The 14,703-nt window shown below is 45.3% G+C and overlaps 1 protein-coding gene across 1 annotated transcript in view; it reads right to left on the minus strand.

The window, feature by feature from the left end:
* Nucleotides 1-13,360, minus strand: part of LOC148501110 (branched-chain-amino-acid aminotransferase, cytosolic-like) — a 52,811-nt gene extending 39,451 nt beyond the window's left edge. Inside the window, exon 1 of the mRNA XM_088450955.1 lies at nucleotides 13,194-13,360. Within this exon, the coding sequence (XP_088307081.1) occupies nucleotides 13,194-13,220 (27 nt within the window). The 5' untranslated portion in view covers nucleotides 13,221-13,360. The remainder of the gene's footprint in view (nucleotides 1-13,193) is intronic.
* Nucleotides 13,361-14,703: the final 1,343 nt, after the last annotated feature.

Below are 14,703 nucleotides of genomic sequence, written 5' to 3' on the forward strand. Positions count from 1 at the left end.
TGCAGATTTTCCGTATGGCCTCCAATGTGAGCGATTAAGCGTCTGTGTACACAAGCAGTTCTGCGACACTCCCCCAACACTCTCATAACACGCCCATAGGACGGACCATTTTCCAGCATCTATATAGTCACCTCCCAAACACCGCCCAGGAACGCCAAACAACTTTCCCATACATACTGTGCGTCTCAAGCGCAAGTTTGCCTCTGTGCACACACACGATTTTAGTTAACTAGACGCATGCTCATTACAAAAGAAACAAAAAAAAACACTCAACTCCTTGAAGACCGGCATTGCGTGCTATTCAGGCCCTGTATGTGCTATGCTCACTCCCAGGCCGGCTTCCGATTTCAGCAGGATAGACCACAGCACGAAAATAGACCACAGCACGAGGACAGACCACAGCACATGTGGAATGAGAATTGAGCTGTCAACATAGGGCCTGACTCAGAGTTGTACGCATTGGACGCAGCTGCTGTGTGTACATATGTTAATGCTGCAGGAAGCATCTTGTGTAATAGACACCTTCTGCATGCTTGTGTGACCCGCTGCTGCATCCGGGGAGGCATAATTTTACTTACGAGAACAACGGCCATCTGAGTAACCCTCATTTTACTCAGATTGGCTGTCTCACATCGTAGCCGAAGCCAGTAAATCTGCGTCGGGAGATGCAGACACTGGCCTCGGCACTCCCAGAAAACGGGGACAAGCTCGTTTTAAGGTACCCTACTTGGTGCCACCTCCTCCCTGTCCCCAAATGGCTACAGCCTGTCAATATGCGGCTTAGGTGGCACTCTGGGCCTGATTCAGAGCCGCTAGCAAAAAGCGAGCGCTCGCTCTGAATCAGGGCGTGTTTTTTTTGTTGCGGCCTCTTGGCCGCTCGCATAGCTGTGGGTTACCACACACAGCTTATGCGAGCGGCCATGATGACGGTCGCGATGATCAAGACCATCGCAACCATCGGGCTTGCGACGAGACCCTTGCGGTAGGGTCTCGTTGCCGCAAGCCCCAGTGGACTTCCTGCACTATTAGAGCAGGAAGTCCACCTACTAACATCACTAGTGATGTCAGTAGGGCCGCCCACAAACGGAGGCGTTCCCGCAGGAACGCCTCTGTTTGCTCAGCCACCCCCCCTCCCCGCCTTCCAAACGGGGCAGCTGTCAATCAACATCGACAGCTGCCCCTTTTGGATGCGAGTGCTTTTTGCGCTCGCACCGGGGCTCGCGCGTGTGCACTGGGCCACCATCGACCCGCTTGCGAGCAGGTCTGAATCAGGCCCTCTGTTTGATGACACAGAACCTGTTCTACACATGCGCAGATTGGAGTCATGTACATGAGCAGTCCCCCGCCATTGCGTTTGCGTACAACTGATTCAGACCCATAGACAGGATGCTCTCTCTTGGGATCACTAAGCAGGTATGGCCATCGATTGTTAGCAATCATCGATGGTTTTCCACTGATGGTCAATGGTTTTGCTATCGATGGCAATGCTTCTCCACCATCAATGGCACAGCGGCAGCTACATATATTAACATTATAATATATAGTAACATATATTTTTTTCTTAGCCAGCACCCCTTGAAACGCAGCTAATACTTGTTTCCCTTCCCTAAATGGCCTGCCATTATAGGCTCCGGAGGCGCCAATATATGTACTGAATGTAGGGAGCAGGCTTACCACGGGGCCGGGCACAGAGATATTCCACTTTTCAGCTGCTCCACCTCCTCCCTCCCCACAGCCCTCCTCTGCCAGCCTCCTGACTCCTCCCCCTCCACCTAGTGGCTAGTAACTGTGGGCTGGCCCCTCCTCTGGGACCAGCCCTGCACCATTCTCCCCTCCCACTTTATATATTCCTCCACTCTTAACCCTCAGCTCCCTTTGTATTTTCTCCCTTTCCCTTGGACCCAAATGCCTCCCATTTCGGCACCCCATGCCCCCGCTCCCACACGCCACCCCAACCCCCACCCTTCGCAGAGCATAAATATATATCTAGGGGTGCCAAAATGAAATTATGATTTGGCCCCCCCCAACCTAAAAACGTTGCAGCAACCCTTCCCGCCATCCATGTGCAGCGCAAGCAGTGGTGCCCATGGTTGGCCAAAACCATTCATGGTTTACTGTCGATGTTTCATGCCATCGATACTAAGCACCAATGGCAGCATCGATGGTCAACCCTCCGATGGCCATCCCTATCACAGGACAATTTCCCTATCCCCTTTTTATTTTAACCTAAGTACACTATGCACTATTTAGTAAAACAACTAAAATAATGGAGAGCCTGGTTTTTTTTGTTGTTTTTTTGGGGGGGGTTTTAACGGTGGCTCAACTACCTCACAACAGGTTCATCAGCCAGCCCAGTTTTCCACGTTACTTGACACAGCATCAGTTTGATCGAACTGTCAACTTAATAACAAATATGTAGTGCAGCTCAATCCAACTTCTTTAACTGGTAAAAAGAGTACAACTTTAAGAAAGGAATATTAATGGCTGCCAGGGGCGTCAGAATGATTTTATGTTGGGGGTGCAATATAAAATCGCCCCAGAACCGCCCCGCCCCCCTTTCTCTTCCCCTCCATCTTACCCAAGTGGCGGTCGCGGACTGTCGCGCTTTCTGTCTATAGAAACGTCTAGTGTAATACGGTCATTCATTGACTATATCTAGTAAATAATCTTTATTAATACCACCTGCAGATTTGTTACAGCACATTGTCAAGTTGTGTGTTGTTCTTCTATTTTATGTTGTGTTTCTTGTAGCCTTTTGCTTGTTAGCTGTGTAATTGTGTATCAAGTACAGTGTGTGTGGACAACTTAATAAATAAATAGAACTAAAAAGAAAATGTAAATTAAAACTAAAAGGAATATTGAAAACAAAAATGTTATGCAAAGTCTGACAGTTGTTCCCACCTTATGATAGATATACTGTAAGGGCACATGGGTACTCTTATCAATACTATATTACTGCACCTCCCTGCTCAAAACACTGCTAGATGCAGGTTAGTTTGGTCTAATAACAGCTTATATGTATTACGTGCTGGCTATGGCTACACAATGGTTTCTGCCCCCTCAGGGGAAGCTTGGGCTGACAGAAGGTACATGCAGAAGTACATGGCTGCCATTTGTTTTTAATCAAGTTTAATTGAGGCCATAGCTACCACAGTCTTTTACCTTAACTAGTAGTCTTGCCATAAGCAAGTATGTGTACAGAAACAAGCATAACACTCCCACCTACTGGCCTAAGCTGCAATTGCATGTGCAGCTAATGAGACACAGACGAAGGGGGGGACCTTTGTCATCAGATAATAACTCTTAAGGGTATATTTACTAAAAGTGAGAGTTTTTAGAAGTGGAGATTTTGCCCATAGCAACCAATCAGATTCTACTTAAACTTTATCTAGTAACTTCAAGAAGATAATAGCTAGAAACGGATTGGTTGCTATGGGCAAAATCTCCACTTTTAAAAACCTATACTTTAGTAAATACAGTGCATCTGGAAAAATTTCACAGGGCTTCATTTTTCCACATTTTGTTAAGTTACAGCCTTAAGCTGGCCACACACCTAAAGATTATCTGTCCAACCAGCCAACTAGTTTATTGGTTGGAATGAAAATCTGGTAATGTATGGGAGCAAATCAGGGGTGGGGAATCTTTTTTCTGCCGAGGGCCATTTTGATATATATAACATTATTCGCGGGCATGGTGCAGACCACGCCCCCTCTCCGTATGACTTCACAAGGGGTGGGGCCACAATTGCCGGTGATTACAGCAATGCCCGGGGCATTATGAGGATGCTCCGGGGAGCTGTGAGGGCAGCGGTGTGACCATCTGAAGCGTTCTAAGGACACTACAGGCGGCACTGCTGCATAGATTCTGGCTGCAGGGTGCCATTCTGGGCAGCCTGCTAGCCAGATGAGGCTAGCAGAAAAAAGCTCAGAGGGCCAGACCAAATGATTCAGAGGGCCTGAGGTTCCCCATCCCTGTATTAAAGGGTCACAAGGTACAGTATGTCTCTCAACACCTGAGCCACGAAGCACATTCATTTAAGTGTCTGGTAACAGAGATAACACGTTAATATCACCTACTCATGTCCTATATCCACAACCCATATTTCCGAATTGTATACTGTAACATTATACATCGTTTGTTTGTACTCATATAGGCTCTCATCCACAGTTACAGCAACATGACATACTACCCAAAGATCTGCAATATAAATCTATGGTTAAACTTCCTCAATAGATCAGTTCAACAAGTCTTCTGCCAACTGGTACCCGATGTACTCCGATACCAGCCATAAAAGAGCACTCTGTCCAACCAGGATAAGATGTGCCATCACAGACGGAGGCGCTGATGCAAAGTGAGGGCCACACTAGCTTGCATAGTGCTTCTTACATGATTCTACTCTCCACATTCTACTTAAACTTTATCTAGTAACTTCAAGAAGATAATAGCTAGAAACTGATTGGTTGCTATGGGCAAAATCTCCACTTTTAAAAACCTACACTTTAGTAAATACAGTGCATCTGGAAAAATTTCACAGGGCTTCATTTTTCCACATTTTGTTATGTTATAGCCTTAAGCTGGCCACACACCTAAAGATTATCTGTCCAACCAGCCAACTAGTTTATTGGTTGGAATGAATACTCTGATACCAGCCATAAAAGAGCACTCTGTCCAACCAGGTTAAGATGTGCCATCACAGACGGAGGCGCTGATGCAAAGTGAGGGCTACACTAGCTTGCATAGTGCTTCTTACATGATTCTACTCTCCACATACTTCGGGGTAGATGTACTAAGCTTTGGGGAGAGATAAAGTGGATGGAGATAAAGTACCAACCAATCAGCTCCTAACCGTCACTTTACAGGCTGTTTGAAAACTGAGACAGTTAGGAGCTGGTTGGTTGGTACTTTATCTCTCTCCAAGGCTTAGTACATCCACTACTATGTAAACAAATACAGGCTGCATGCATTTTGCACATACCACACCTTGCAATAGTAGAAGTGGGACAGGGGCAAAAAGTGGTGATCACACATAGGCAAAGTTAATTGGCAAGTTCGCACCGATTAGGCTGTGTATCTTTTTGCACCGGCAAGAGGGCAGGTGCAAGTACACAGATAATAAGGACTTGTCATAAACTAGGCACATATGTTGCAGATGTGGAGGGCAATTGCATCTTGAGATACGATGAGTTCTGCCTATGAGTGAAAATGCATTGGATTTACCCACACCATTTTTCTTATCCTTAATTTATACCCATACTTCTGCCAACTTTGCATCAGCTCCTATATGTGTTTTAATGTTTAAGTTCAACTATGGCAGCGGTGATCAGCCTGTGGCTCTTGAGCCACATTTGGCTCTTCCGTTGTCCTGATGCTGCTCCCCTGACCGACACCAACTGGCTCCTCTGATAGGTGCACAGCTGATCCGAGGAGGCACGTTCTGTGTTGCAGCAGTCTGCTTCGCTATGGAGGCATGTATCGGCGATGTGGTGATGTCACGATGCAAATAGAGAGCTCAACTTGTGCCTGATTCAGCAAGGATCGCAATTGCAAAGCTGCACACAGTATTACTTAATCCCTTTTTGTGACCGTGGAGAAACCAGTATATCCAGTTTAGTTTAATTCAGAATTCTTATGCCATTGCACAGTACTCCTATTTACAATATCTGCTTAAGGAGCCATGGTGGTGCTCCCAATGACGGGTAAAGAAGCAAACAACCATAGTACAAGTAGAGTATAGGGTCACAGGTTGACCCAATTGGTGCCATTACTATGCAGATATTCTATGGTTTACAGCAGATTTCGGGTCCCTGCATAGGCCCGTACTCAATAAGTTTCGCAGCCGCGATACTTTTTCGCCTGCCGGACTTTTCGCCTATATCGCGTATTTTGGGTGCGGAAACTTTTTGACCGCGTCCCCGCGATTCCCCGTATTCAATATGAAAGTACGTGACATCGGTACCCGGCGATACTTGAACAGGCGGAAAGTCCTCTCCAAAATGCGGTAATCAGCCTGGCACCCCCCAAAAGATGCACTGACATTGGGGTTCACTATGGATAGCCCGAATTGGCCTGTTGATGGTATTTGGTGTATTTAAATGGTCTCAATAGGTGCTGTTTTGTGTATTTGCATAAGGGGTGAAGAATAGCATTTTGTTGTTTTAGTTTTTGGAGAAAATAACTATTCCCAGCAAATTTTGGGTACCTAAAAATGGGGGGAAGCATATTTTAAACTTGATAAAGTTCAAAAAATTGTGAAAAATCCACCTTCCGCAAGCACCTGCATTTAAAAAAAACATCTGGGGCATACTTGGGGATCCCATGGAGTCTATTTCACTAGTTTTTTACTTTGTCCCCCCAATTTTTTATTTTTTTGCCCCCAAAATGAAAGAAATTTTTTTGGGCTGTTAAGTTTTTTTTTTTTTACGCAGTTTACCTTTGGGGGAGTGTTTTAAGGCTGCACGGGGGGTTCCCGCAACGTTGCACCCCAAAACCCCAATTCTGCACTTTTTTCCACCTGCTATTCATAGCAAATACTATTCCGCCGGTATGCAGTCGGGAAGCCGGCGGACGTAAGCCCAACAGCCGGCTTCCCTACTGCTTTAACCCGGGGAGGGTTAAATGACAGGCGTCTAAATCTAGACCCCTGTCATTTTACCGACGCCGGGAGACCAGCGCCTGGCATCCTGATTGAAGTGATGCCGGACAGCCGCGGAGGGGGGGTTAGGTTTAGGGTTCCGAGGGGAACTTAGGCTTAGGCACTCCCCCAGGAGGTTAGGGTTAGGCTAGGGGAAGGGATGGTTAGGCACCCCCGGGGGGACTTAGGGTTAGGCACCCCCCAGGGGACTTAGGTTTAGGCGGTGGCGAAGGGGGGATTAGGGTTAGGCACTGGGGGGAAGGTTAGGGTTAGGCACCCCTAATGAGGGTTAAGGGTTTAGGTTAGGTTAATTAATACTTACCTGCGGATGATCGGGATTTTCAGCCATGTCGGCAGCCGCTGTCGGGATTTGAACCGCCGGACTTGAATTTGAATAAGGAGAAAAGTTTCCGCCTGGCCAAATGACGTCACCCGCGAAACTTTTTCGCCAAAACGGACTTTTCGCCTCAAATTGAATACGGCCCATAGCCTGATGCTATGGGGCATATTTTACCAATTTACCATCAATAATATGGTAGAGACAGCGTCTCCAGTAGGAGCCCGTCCCTGCGATGTGTAAAAAGTAAAGTGATCGCTGATACCTTCATTTTGCTTACTGGTTCGGATTGTAGCCACGCTATTGTGCATGCACAGTCATCAGACCAGGGAGGGATTGTCCCAGAAAATTTAGCCTAATGTAGCCTATAGCCTGCAATGGCCAATGTGGGCTGCATTTACGATTCAGGGGCTGCTTAATATTTGCAAGCAACCACCGAAAATATGCTCCTACATGTGCAGCAGGATTACAGAACCTTTACAAAAAGTTATACATGTGGTGCTGGATATATATCTGCATGATATATTGGCATTGTCGTTCACAGACATACCGGGTATACACATCCGCCGATGCACTAGCACTAAAATATCGTTCGTCGACCGAACAAGCAATATATATCGACAAGTGTGAACCCAGCACAATGTTTCCTGTGTTAATAGTGGTAATAAACCCATACAGTTTAATTTGAGGCTGATAAAGGAATTTGTGGATTGGCCAAGATGCCCAGATTTCTTTAGATTTAATTTACAGAGCTTCTCCCATCTATTTTATTGTTCCTGTATGTAGAACACCTGCTGGAAACATCCTTGAATATAAGAGGTTATTGAAATAAAAGGAATAGGCTCTATGCCACTTCTTTTTCTTGCAAACTTTATTTAGGCACGGGAACACATAAGAATATATATAGTGGCAAGTAATCGTAGAACAATACAATAGTGCATAGCACAATAATTAAATATGCATATATAAAACAGGCTCGGAGGAGGCGGGAGAGCTTTTCTGTCCTTCCCTCAGGACATATTTGAAAACACATGCATATGCATCAATGGCATTTCAGATGCAGATATAAAGCCTGTGAACCCCATATAAAATGCATGCACAATTTCATAGCCAATATATGCATATTCCCATGCAGTTTGCAACGCCAACTGGTAATCCCACAGAAATAAGGATTAGAACATGTCCAGTCCTATTAAACAATCCACACCAGTCTGACAAGTGGCATACAGATTAACACACAGAGAAATGGCAAACAAGGATTTATGTGACAAACAGTCAGTATATCGGCTGAACAAGAACAGTTTATTAATATGTCCCTGGGGGGCCTTTTAACACAATAACTATTGTAATAGTTCATTGTACTGTGTTCTGTTCACTTCACTGTACAGTATGTTTAATAACGGCCATTCAAAGCATTGCACAGTTGAACTCTCTGCTTATACTTCCTTTTGTCCTTTGCAGAAGGATGATTCAGAGGATGTTTCTGAAGATGAAGGTTAAACATGGATGAAATGTAAAACATATTCCACATAAATTGGATTCCAGGGAAATATCCCTCTACCAAGGCTATTTAGAATGTTCTGATTACAGAGTGCTTAGATGGAATAATGATACCAGTAAGTAAAGGAGACTGAAGTTTACCTTCATAAATCCTTCATCACAATGCTTTGCCATTTTACAGGTTCAATTACTTGGCAAATATCTTTCTGTAACTATCTGATTCTAATTTAATGCTGGGAATATTAAGGGGTCTATTTACTAAGCAGTGAGATGAGAAGATGCCAGCCAATCAGCTCACAACTGTCATTTATCAAACACAGCCTGTCAGATGGCAGTTAGGAGCTGATTGGCTGCCACCTTATCACTTTTCATTCTGTCTCCTAACACTGCTTAGTAAATAGACCCCTAAGTGTCCGATATAGATCATTAAAAATTCCACATTTACAGTTAATGCCCCATCCCATGGAGCCTTCACCATTGCCATAGAATCAACTGTGCAAAATATCCCTTCTGAAGGACAAAATTCACAGCAGGGTTGCAGAAGGTGTACAGTAATATCAGACAACAGACCGGAAGCCACTGCACCCTTCCAGTTAGGGGATCATATGATACCTTGCATGACGCAAATAGAAATCTCTCCACAGAGAGATTTCGTTCCATGACAGAGTTTCCACATGTCCCTGCTTTTAAGTCCCACAGAACAGCTATTACCATTTTCTTTAATTTATATAGCACCATCATTTTACATAGTGCTGTACAGAGTATATTCTTCATTCTTAAGTCCCTGTTCCATTGAAGTATAGTGTAAATTCCTTAACAACAAATGTACACACACACACAAACATACCTAGTGTGTTTGTGTGTGTGTACACCATACCTCCAAATATTTGGGGTTACTAATTGGGTACCACTGCATGTGCCCGGCTCCCTGGAGGATGACGTTTAGCGACGTGGCCAGCATGTAATGTCCCTTTTTCACGTCACGCCAAGGGCGAGCCCAACACTCCTGCAGCTGCTGGGCTGCTCCCAGCCTCCTCTCTGCACTGAATGGACACCGTGCACAATTACACGGCATCCATTCACTTTCACCACTGCTTTGCCGAGCAGAGGCAATGACAGAGTGCCCCTCAACCTCACGACCGCGGGACATTGCGGCCATTAGTCCTGCTAAAATCAGGGCAGTTGGGAGGTATGTGTACACTTGTGTATTTCTGTCAGAATCCTAGCCCAATATATTTTCCAAAAGAAAATCCAAACATGGGGAGAACATACAAACTCTACGCAGCTAGGGCATTGAACTCATGACCCCAGTGCTGTGAAGCAGCAATGCTAACCATTGTGCCAACTTTCTCACAATCTGATCCCCACAAGATCCTGCATAGTTCTCTATGGAGGACACTACAGGTAACTCAATGGAGGTGATTGTAAGGAAGGGCTCACACCTAAACACTATAATAATGCAATAAGATTCTATTTACGTATGATTGTACACTAACTTGAAATATCTATTGATGGGTTAACAATTTAACAGAACCTGGGAGGAAGCACAAATATGCAGTGCAGTCTACTTGTCTTGCATGGGGCCACATACTGTCCTGGGCAGCGTCACACCTAACCCTACTCACAAGTGCTCATTAGGAAGTGGGACTGTTCTAGATTGAGTCTAGACCAGTATGCAGCCTGGCACTTGGGCAATGTTTTTCTACACTCTCTACCATGAGGGTGCACAGAAAAAAAAGTTTATATTGCTTTCATAAACAGTGACCGTTTCTCATTAAAGCCATAGGTCACAGACAATAAGATGTGCCATAAAGTATACATTTGTTTGCATACCAAGCAACCTGTTCTCCAGGAAAGATGGTAGCTTTTGAGAACAGTCATTGTACTGCTATTAAATACATTGGGAGTTATGTTACGTAACATTACAAGTGCAACTATGCAGAAAGCCATAGTAATCAGACATTGCTTTCAGTGTCTACCTTGCAATAGCTTGTTAGTAAATAACCCCCCCGCCCTTTACTTTATTGAGCAATACCTTACATACTGTGGAATTGTTGTTAATATTGTTATTAATAAAGGGGACATCCATTGACAACAATTGTGATATTTACATTCACTGGATGATTTGTCCTCTCCATAGTGAAAACCAGAGCTTTGTGGTGCCTAGGAGGGCTGTGAGTGGAAGGACCAATGAGAAGCTGCAATCACAGATACTGCAGCTTCTGATTGGTCCTCCCACTCACACCCCTTTCTGCAGCCACTTTTTAAAACCGCTTTAGGTGGTGGTCGTGCAGCTTTAAGTTACATCACATCCTGCTGCCAATAGTGCCAACTCCAACTACAAGCATTTGCTTATCTGCCAAGTATCTAGCCAAATCTGTCATTTACACAAGTTTTCTTAATAAATACTGAAGTGATGACATACAGTAATCACTCACTGATTATAAGCAATGCCATTAGGACTTGTACGGATTTATTTATTTTTCATACAGGAGTTTATATAACAAAATCATATGTGTATTAACTTTTAATTCCCAGAAAAGGTTTCCATAAACGGTACGAAGAGGAATATAGTAGAGATAATATTTTCTGTACATACATATATGTTATTGTCTCTGTATGCACTTCAGGAATTATTAACCTGTAAAAATATAGCCAAGACTGTAACTGCCTCAGTTTTTCATTAGAGATATCAATAAGGTGACCTTGAGGGAGTCAGCAGTAGGAAGCAGTGTTTGGATTTGGCAACCAGCAATTTATAGCACAAGTAGCGTTGTCATGCGATACACAAAAGGTATGTATGGCAGCCAGGTAGTAACTACAAGATCAGGAAACTATAGAACAGGCAAGCGACAGGACTTGGGGGGATGTGTTATGTGCCTATGCTACCAATAATCTGTTTATAAATATATATTTACAGCTTTGCAACCTGCATGACAGGGTTATGATGGGCACACTGCGTGTCTATTACAGGAAATGTGTTATGTCTCATACTAAATACATAAATCACTCACATAAACATGCACGTGTGGGACAGGGTTGGGCAGCATATGCCTACACTGAGAATGTGGACATGAGAATGTCGTTAGTGATGAAATGTCAACATATCGTCCCTGGTGGCCCAGCGGTAAGTTACCTGCTGCCGTTCGCTGCAGCGAGTTCAGCGCGGCTTCTGTCAGCCATGTGACTTCCGGATGAGATCTGTGATCCTCCGGCGTGCCGGGGAGTATTACTCCCCTATTCCTAACTCTCCCCCTAGTGCCCAATCCTCCCGCACACAGCCTGACCCTCCTAACTCTCCCCCTAGTGCGAAATCCTCCCGCACACAGCCTGACCCTCCTAACTCTCCCCCTAGTGCCCAATCCTCCCGCACACAGCCTGACCCTCCTAACTCTCCCTAGTGCCCAATCCTCCCGCACACAGCCTGACCCTCCTAACTCTCCCCCTAGTGCCCAATCCTCCCGCACACAGCCTGACCCTCCTAACTCTCCCCCTAGTGCCCAATCCTCCCGCACACAGCCTGACCCTCCTAACTCTCCCCCTAGTGCCCAATCCTCCCGCACACAGCCTGACCCTCCTAACTCTCCCCCTAGTGCCCAATCCTCCCGCACACAGCCTGACCCTCCTAACTCTCCCCCTAGTGCCCAATCCTCCCGCACACAGCCTGACCCTAACTCTCCCCCTAGTGCCCAATCCTCCCGCACACAGCCTGACCCTCCTAACTCTCCCCCTAGTGCCCAATCCTCCCGCACACAGCCTGACCATCCTAACTCTCCCCCTAGTGCCCAATCCTCCCGCACACAGCCTGACCCTCCTAACTCTCCCTAGTGCCCAATCTTCCAGCACACAGCCTGACCCTAATGTCACCAATCTTGACAATGTCAACATTTCACCTGTAGACATTCTGAGAATACCAACATCAATTGTCAACATTTTAACATGGCCGACAAACGTCCACACTGTGGCGTCGACTTTGTAATTGCTGACCTTTTCAATACATCCCGTGGGACATATATATAGGGTTTATTTAGTTTTACACATCTCATGTGACCATTCCATTACAAGACGCCCCATACAGGCAGGTATAATATAAAGTCTCATGTTACCATCCATTGTAAGACGCCCCATACAGGCAGGTATAGTATATAGTCTCATGTGACCATCCATTGTAAGACGCCCCATACAGGCAGGTATACTATATAGTCTCATGTGACCATCCATTGTAAGACGCCCCATACAGGCAGGTATACTATATAGTCTCATGTGACCATCCATTGTAAGACGCCCCATACAGGCAGATATACTATATAGTCTCATGTGACCATCCATTGTAGGACGCCCCATACAGGCAGGTATACTATATAGTCCTAGGGAAGATTTCATGTAAATAATGCTTCAGTTAGATAAAATAAAAGCGCATATGTCCCTGTAATGACATGTGTGTGCCTGTAATGGGAATATAGCAGGATGCCATTGCTGTCACAGCTAATGCTGAGTGAGGTTATATGGGATTACCACCCACACAGCATGTTCAGGAAAGTTGTATGGTCTATTACAGTAGTGTCCTATAAGGCTATCTGCTCCTTGGCAATGTGATGTGTGATATGCTATCGCCAACACTATATATCTATCTATCTAACCTCCATCTAATTCTAATAACACGGAGAGCACACACACACCCCCGGACACACAGCATCGGGTCACCCCACCAGCAGCAGCGCTCACCGTCACACAGGATAATGCTGCTGCCATGTCTGCTGCTGCCGCGCTCCCGTCTCCTCCTTCCGCAGCTCTCAGGCTCCAACCCGCGGCCTCGCTCACTGACACTGACCAGAATGACTGCTCTGCCTGCGAGAAGGGACGAGGGAATTACAGCAGCAGCGGGCGGGGCCAGGCACAGGCAGATCCTTCCCCAACCAGCATGCTACGGCCCTTGTGTGTACAATGCAGCACTTTACATACATGTACTGTTATACATATCACATATACCCCACGTCTTTGTATGCATCCTGTGCAAGCATGCACATGTTACTTGCACTCCACTCCCCTGCATAAATGTACATATCACATACACCCAACTCCCCTGCATGTATGGGCATATCATATACACCCCAGTCCTCTGCATGTATGGATGGACATATCATATAAACTCCACTCCTCTGTCTCCATGTATGGGTCTATCACATACAACCCACTCCTCTGCATGTATGGACATATATAAACGTCACTCTGTCTGCATGTATGGGTCTATCACATACATCCCAGTCCTCTGCATGTATGGACATATTAAATGCAACCCACTCCTCTACATGTATGGACTTAAGTCTTATTATATACACCATACTACTCTGCAAGCATGGACAATGTCACATACACCCCACTTCCCTGCATGTATGGACATATCACAAGTACCAACTCCCCTGCATGTATGGATGGACATATCATATAAACTCCACTCCTCTATCTGCATGTATGGGTCTATCACATACACCCCACTCCGCTAAATATATGGACTTATCACATACACCTTACTACTCCAATGCATATATGGACATATCAAATACACCCAACTCCCTGCATGTATGGACATATCACATGCACCCCACTCCTCTACATGCACACCACTCCCTTGCATGTATGGACATATCACATACACCTTACTACTCCCCACTCCCCTGCATGTATGGACATATCAAATACACCCCACTCCCCTGCATGTATGAACATATCACATGCACCCCACTCCTCTACATGTATGGACTTATCACATATACCCCAGTCCTTTGCAAACATGGACATATCACATACAGCCCACTCCCCTGCATGTTTGGATGGACATATCACCCCACTCCTCTGCATGTATGGACATATTACATGCACCACACTCCCCTGCATGTATGGACATATATACACCTCAGTCCTCTGCATGTATGGACATGACATATATACACCCCATTCAACTGTAGTCTGCTAATTTCATGGTAACTGCAAGTAGACATCACAGATACACCCCCTTCATGGTAACTACATGTATGAATCACAGCTACAACCCCTTCATGGGAACTAAATGTATGAATCACAGATACACCTAATTCCTCTGCATACTGGTAGCTACATGTTAGCATGGCTTGACCTCACATACAGACTGATAGCGCAGCTCCTCCGCCCTGTATACAAAGCGCTCTGTTATGATATATGTGCCATGTGCTATAGAGAGTGCATAGTGTTCCCAGCA

The sequence above is a fragment of the Taudactylus pleione genome, unplaced genomic scaffold (assembly GCF_031769625.1).
Source record: "Taudactylus pleione unplaced genomic scaffold, aTauple2 ptg000535l, whole genome shotgun sequence".
In the NCBI taxonomy this organism is placed as follows: domain Eukaryota; kingdom Metazoa; phylum Chordata; class Amphibia; order Anura; family Myobatrachidae; genus Taudactylus; species Taudactylus pleione.